Source organism: Tachysurus vachellii, chromosome 16 (assembly GCF_030014155.1).
Source record: "Tachysurus vachellii isolate PV-2020 chromosome 16, HZAU_Pvac_v1, whole genome shotgun sequence".
Taxonomy (NCBI): domain Eukaryota; kingdom Metazoa; phylum Chordata; class Actinopteri; order Siluriformes; family Bagridae; genus Tachysurus; species Tachysurus vachellii.
In genome coordinates, this window is record NC_083475.1 from 21,330,683 (window position 1) to 21,338,182 (window position 7,500).

Sequence of the window (7,500 nt, forward strand, 5' to 3'; positions counted from 1 at the left end):
GAATTATAGCTTTGACAGCCAGATATAACCAAGACTGGGACCTGTACTGACCAGGACTATCTAAGAGCACTGATACTGGGATTTATCATCCTAAGCATTTGTTTAAATCAAGAGTTAAAGCCCTTAAGACTGGGAGTAAAAAAGATTCAGAGCCATAAACAGTAGGACTAACCAAGAGTAATTACAGTCTTGTGTATGTTTACGTTCTTAAAGCATTTACTTAATGGTTGTAAACATAATTAAGGAAACGTCACTGACATAAAATATCTTTACAATTCTATCTATAATATACTTGTACTTGAGACATGGACATGTCTTTGAATTACAGATACCAACTTATAGCTGCGTCGTATCTCTTTAGAGCATTATAAGTCTTCTTGCCATGAAAGACTCCCGCTGAGGAAATAAAGCTGGAGGATATTAATACACCGTCAAAACGACTAGTGTGTGCGTCACTATCTATTTTTACAGGCTTTGTGCCTTTGCTAATCACTGCACTGTGACGTTTAGGGAATACTAAACAGAGTCCGTGTCTGAAACACGACTTGAGGCTCTCGGAGAGTTATGACTCAGCAAAATGTCAGGAGCAACCGGACCAACTGACCAATCAACCTTGATTTTGAAGCAGGATTAATGAAGCAGGATTACATGCGTGCAGTGAACGCTTGAATATATTCGCCGTTTTGATCTAGATTTAAGGCAGTCATACAAACTTTAGCAGCATACTGAGCTTCAAGGCAACAAAATCAAACCTAGAGTTCAGCACACATCACTTACCTCTCTCTCTCTGCACGAGCAGCGTGGCCTCGGCTCCGACTGCACACTCCTTCAGCAATTCCACTACCCGCGTGTGAGAAAGCGTAAGGGCTGGACGCTGGTTGATCTCCACGATGAGGTCTCCTTCACACAGAACTGGGCAGCGCTGAGGCTCTAGCACCTGCTTCACCCTCTGACCTCCATCGCTGTCTGCTACAGTGAAGCCAAACCCGTCCGACCCCTTCACGATGGTGACTGCGATCAGCTCTGTCCCCGATGATGCCACAGAGACACCGTCATCCAGGAAGTGCGCGGTGCGGCTTAAGTACTCCATATATGTGTCGTACGTGGTGCAGTTGCGACCATTCAGCAGCAAGGGGCGGTCTCCTATAAGGCCCAATGTAGAGATTATGGTGTTGCCCGAATCCTCTGCGTCATAGGGTAAAGGGTATCCACGGCAAAGTGCCAGGGTCACGCTCTGCCCGATGGGTACTGACTGGAATAGCTTCACCACATCTGCGTGAGTTGTCCCGAGAACACACACCTCATTTATGTAGACGATCACATCACCTAAACATAAAGAGACATAAATAAAGTTGTAGAATAATTCCTGCATTGCCTTATCATTTCTGTAGTAATGACTAATTAACAGGGACTTGTATGAAGGCATTATTATGTAACACAGCAAACAGAGGAGGTGTCAAAAGTCTGCCCTCAAAGCCAAGTGTGTGATTCTATTCAATATGGAACACTTCCATCGACGAGTCTCACCCCTCACGGCTGTTGCGTGATGTTCAGGAATTTTAATTAGTCTCGTTAAACAGGATCGTCATTTGCCTTCAAGCCCCGTTGGCTTGATCAATAACATCACACCATTGTGGAAAACAAATGATATATAAACAGCTCTCTTTGAGCTTTGAGGAACAGTCAACTATTTTCAGTCAGTCTCAGTAAAGGAGGTGTGGCCTTTGTGTCTGTCAGTCTCAGTGAAGGAGGTGTGGCCTTTGTGTCGGTCAGTCTCAATGAAGGAGGTGTGGCCTTTGTGTCTATCAGTCTCAGTAAAGTAGGTGTGGCCTTTGTGTCTGTCAGTCTCAGTAAAGTAGGTGTGGCCTTTGTGTCTGTCAGTCTCACTGAAGGAGGTGTGGCCTTTGTGTCAGTCAGTCTCAATGAAGGAGGTGTGGCCTTTGTGTCTGTCAGTCTCACTGAAGGAGGTGTGGCCTTTGTGTCTGTCAGTCTCAATGAAGGAGGTGTGGCCTTTGTGTCTGTCAGTCTCACTGAAGGAGGTGTGGCCTTTGTGTCAGTCAGTCTCAATGAAGGAGGTGTGGCCTTTGTGTCAGTCAGTCTCAATGAAGGAGGTGTGGCCTTTGTGTCTGTCAGTCTCAATGAAGGAGGTGTGGCCTTTGTGTCTGTCAGTCTCACTGAAGGAGGTGTGGCCTTTGTGTCTGTCAGTCTCAATGAAGGAGGTGTGGCCTTTTGTCTGTCAGTCTCACTGAAGGAGGTGTGGCCTTTGTGTCTGTCAGTCACAGTAAAGGAGGTGTGGCCTTTGTGTCAGTCAGTCTCAATGAAGGAGGTGTGGCCTTTGTGTCTGTCAGTCTCACTGAAGGAGGTGTGGCCTTTGTGTCAGTCAGTGTCAATGAAGGAGGTGTGGCCTTTGTGTCTGTCAGTCTCAGTAAAGTAGGTGTGGCCTTTGTGTCTGTCAGTCTCAATGAAGGAGGTGTGGCCTTTGTGTCTGTCAGTCTCAATGAAGGAGGTGTGGCCTTTGTGTCAGTCAGTCTCAATGAAGGAGGTGTGGCCTTTGTGTCAGTCAGTGTCAATGAAGGAGGTGTGGCCTTTGTGTCTGTCAGTCTCAATGAAGGAGGTGTGGCCTTTGTGTCTGTCAGTCTCAGTAAAGTAGGTGTGGCCTTTGTGTCAGTCAGTCACAGTAAAGGAGGAGTGGTCTTTGTGTCAGTCAGTCACAGTAAAGGAGGTGTGGCCTTTGTGTCTGTCAGTCTCAATGAAGGAGGTGTGGCCTTTGTGTCAGTCAGTGTCAATGAAGGAGGTGTGGCCTTTGTGTCTGTCAGTCTCAATGAAGGAGGTGTGGCCTTTGTGTCTGTCAGTCTCAGTAATGTAGGTGTGGCCTTTGTGTCAGTCAGTCACAGTAAAGGAGGTGTGGCCTTTGTGTCAGTCAGTCTCAATGAAGGAGGTGTGGCCTTTGTGTCTGTACATCAAGTGAAGAAAGTTTTGCCTTAATATATAAAAGGTTCATTGAAGAAGGCGTAACAGCTCTATCAGTCAGTCTTAGTAAAGGAGGCGTGGCCTTTGTGTCGGTCAGTCTCAGTGAAAAAGGCATGGCTTTTATGGCTATCATGCTCAATGAAGGAGACGTGGCCTCTGTACATATTAATCCCAGTGAAGAAGAAGAAGAAGTAGCAGCCTTTTATTCATAAAAGTTTATGCTAATTTCTTAAATGGAAATTAATCTTTATAATATTGTATCACACTGAAATAGCTTTAATTTGTATTGTTTAAAACAAACTCTTTTGTGTTTATGATTATTACAGTTACCATGACGGCCCTAAAAACCATAGCACAGTAACTAAATACCATCATTAATCACAGTATCTGTTAATCCCAATGCTGACAGAGAAATCTACTAGTTGGATGTGGATGGAAATGAAAAGAAAGAATTCAAATCCAAAGAGAGGCATTCAATCAAACTCTGCCATCTATTACCTGTGTAATGGATCTCTAATATCATCCATCATCTCTCCTGCATCCTGTCATGTGGGTTTATATGAAAGCCAAACTGACAGCCAGAGCCTTGTGCATGTAAACACCACATTAGCCATAAACACCACAGTAAACATTATATAAACACCTCAACGCCGCAATGCGTGTGGTACAAACATCTAAACCCCTCACTGACCATTATACAACACCTCAACACCACACTGGACATGGTACAAACACCTCAACACCACACTGCATGTGATACAAACATCTAAACCCCTCACTGATCATTATACAAACACCTCAACACCACACTGGACATGGTACAAACACCTCAACACCACACTGCATGTGGTACAAATGTCATAAAAACACCACAATAAACATTATACAAATTCTCAACACCACACTGGACATGGTACAAACACCTCAACACCACACTGGACATGGTACAAACACCTCAACACAATGCTGCACACGGTACAAACACCTCAACACCACACTGGACATGGTACAAACATCTAAACCCCTCACTGGACATGGTACAAACACCTCAACACCATGCTGCACACGGTACAAACACCTCAACACCACACTGGACATGGTACAAACATCTAAACCCCTCACTGGACATGGAACAAACACCTCAACACCATGCTGCACACGGTACAAACACCTCAACACTACACTGGACATGGTACAAACACCTCAACACCACACTGGACATGGAACAAACACCTCAACACCATGCTGCACACAGTACAAACACCTCAACACTACACTGGACATGGTACAAACACCTCAACACCATGCTGCACACGGTACAAACACCTCAACACCACACTGGACATGGTACAAACACCTCAACCCCACACTAAACATTATACAAACACCTCAACACCAGACTGCACATGGAACAAACACCTAAACACCACACAACAGTAAACAAAGTTTTAAACACCACACTAGACAGAGTACAAACACTTAATCCATTTGAAAGAATCGCCTTTGTTGCATGATGTCGAATCCTCCAGTCATATAAAAGATGAGTTTCTACTCTAAAGTTCGACTGGGAATAATGAGGACAAGCAATTAAACATCTTTTGGAAACATGAGCTCCTCAGATCCCAGAGCGCTGAAAAAGATGTACAGAGCCGACTGTCACACACAGGGACGAAAGCCAGCGCTGCAGGTTGGCCGATCTCTCTCTCTCTCTCACACACACACACACACACACACACACACACACACACACACACACACACACATGTCTGTGTTCCCATGATGCACCTAAACAGCTCATTAGGCATCTAGTGAGCTCTTAATAGCACATGCAGGTGCAAATAAACAGAAACACAACAGGAGCCCAGAGGAACAAAGCAGACTTACAGCCAGAGCTGCTGATGAACCATGTAAGGGTGTGTGTGTGTGTGTGTGTATGTGTGTGTTGGGCTTTTCACACTCAGTGTGTGCTTGGGAATTTTACACTTAGAAGCTGGCTAAGCACAAGCTGTGCACAACTGTATAAAAATACTGCATGTAGCTCATCTAAACATGGGATTAAAAATCACACAATTAATACAAATATGAATGTAACCAAAATAAATAACCGTCATTTCTGTTGTTTATAGTTTGTTAAAAGCAGTATATACTGTATGTGGCTTCATTATTAGCTTCAGTAATAAAAACAAGAGCCAGGAAAACTGGTGATGTCATAAGATTGACATTCAAATGTAAATTAAGCTCCGCCTTCTCTGCCCGAAAGACACCTGGAACATGGGAAAATCAGGATGGCGGAAGATAATACAAGTTTTGTGTATGAACCAGTGTGTGTGTGTGGTGTGTGTGTGCGTGCGTGTGTGTGCGTGTGTGTGCGTGCGTGTGTGTGCGTGTGTGTGCGTGTGTGTGTGCGTGCGTGTGTGTGCGCGTGTGTGTGTGTACCTGTAGCCATCTTTCCGTCCTGTGCAGCAGGGCCGTCTGGAATCACACTCTTTACCTGCAGGAACTCGTCTGGCTCGTCTCCCCCGATGATTGTGAAGCCAAATCCCATGGTGCTTTTCTGCAGCGTCGTCGAGAGGAACCTGCCCTTCAGCTGCGTGGGATCTCGAGTGAACAGGGGCTTCTCTACACACATGCACACACACACACACACCACCAACAACATAAATCATAATCAAACTCTGCCATCCAGAGCAATATTATAACTCTGAAGAGCTGCACTTGTAGAACACAAATCAGCAGCGAGAACACACACACGCACTCTCTCACACACACACACACACGCTTCTTGTTGTTCCAGTATGAGTCTCACTGCCTGAATTTATACCTCAGTTATACATTCATAACTACAGCAAGGAAAGTGCACAGAGGAGGCGTGAGCAGCACAAACATTTCCTTTCACGGGACCGAACCCAAGCCGTAAAGGAGCAAAACTCACAGAACGGCATGACGCCGATTAGCCGAGATCACTCACTGCTCCATTACATCCTCATATAATGTAATTAGCAGGCTTTTTTTTATCTCCACGTCTCTTTCCGGATCTGTCTCCGAGTCCATGCTTTCATTCAGGGACTTTTAATGAGCTGAGAAAAAAAGGGCACATGCGAATCCATTTCAGTCATTTTTTGCACAAATACGTCTAATTAAATACGTCATAAAATTATTTGTATAGTTTTTAAACTGGGGGCACGGTGGCTTAGTGGTTAGCACGTTGGCCTCACACCTCCAAGGTTGGGGGTTCGATTCCCACCTCCGCCTTGTGTGTGTGGAGTTTGCATGTTCTCCCCGTGCCTCGAGGGTTTCCTCCGGGTACTCCTGTTTCCTCCCCCGGTCCAAAGACATGCATGGTAGGTTGATTGGCATCTCTGGAAAATTGTCCATAGTGTGTGATTGTGTGAGTGAATGAGAGTGTGTGTGTGCCCTGTGATGGGTTGGCACTCCGTCCAGGGTGTATCCTGCCTTGATGCCCGATGACACCTGAGATAGGCACAGGCTCCCCGTGACCCGAGGTAGTTTGGATAAGCGGTAGAAGATGAGTGATGCCCCTTTTCCACCGAGGCAGTTTGAGTGCTGGTTCGGAGCCTAATTTAGAACCAGTTCTTTCTTTTTCGACAGCCAAAGCACCGGCTCTGAACCAGGAAAAGTGGTTCTTAAGTAGCACCAAAACGCGGCTGGTCTAGACTTAAGAACCGCTTGTGTCAGGGGCTGTGGGCGGGGCTACTGTTAGCGCATTTGATAATGTACCTTAAATATACTAATGTTTAATACACTTTTACTTTACCGCGATATGATACATTATCAGCACACGATAGTAAGTAGCTACATGCTAAGGCTAACTTTTTACTGTGTTAATGATAAAATAACGTTATGTGCTTTCTCGATTACAACTTCCGTTTATACAGATTACATGGAGCTGCACGTACACGTTGGATTCGCCGCGTTTGGATGCTAATTTAGGTTCACAAAGCCATGAGCATTAACAGTAAAGTAACATCCGCCATTGTTGATGTGTTTGTATTTGCCGCTGCTGCGCTAAAGTTGCTGGGACACGTGACATGTATACAGTGACGTCAGACACGGCTCTGTGATGGCTCTTTAGCCGGTGGAAAGGCAAACCGGTTCTTAGAAGGTTCGCCAGTGGAACCAACTTTGAACCAGCACCAGCACTAGCTCTGAACCAGCACCCGGTTCTTTTTGGTGGAAAAGGGGCATGAGTGAGTTTTTAAACAGAAAAAAACCTAACAATAACAATTTTTACTCATTTCCAAATGAATTGGATGAAAAGGATTGATTTGGATTTACCTTTATTGTAAAGTTAGCTGATGTGCTTAATATTAGGGTCGGATTTGTTTTAACAGATTTGTTTACAATCGCAGTTCAAGCTAACCGCAGTAGCGTTTGTTATAAAAGACGTAACGAAGGCTGCTGAAAGCTTCTATTCAAATATTTAACTCGTAACATACCAGACAACCTATTTCAACAACTTATCTCTGTGAGTATAGCTTACATTTTTAAAGATAATACACTTGAGATACA

At 44.7% G+C, this 7,500-nt stretch overlaps 1 protein-coding gene across 7 annotated transcripts in view; it reads right to left on the reverse strand.

Moving 5' to 3' along the window:
* Positions 1-7,500, reverse strand: part of magi2a (membrane associated guanylate kinase, WW and PDZ domain containing 2a) — a 118,922-nt gene that overhangs the window by 32,331 nt on the left and 79,091 nt on the right. For all 7 annotated transcript variants that reach the window (XM_060890149.1, XM_060890147.1, XM_060890146.1 and 4 more), the window contains exons 9-10: positions 5,407-5,589; positions 778-1,326 (exon numbers count right to left, since the gene is read on the reverse strand). In XM_060890149.1, coding sequence (XP_060746132.1) covers positions 778-1,326; positions 5,407-5,589 — 732 coding nt within the window. The remainder of the gene's footprint in view (positions 1-777; positions 1,327-5,406; positions 5,590-7,500) is intronic.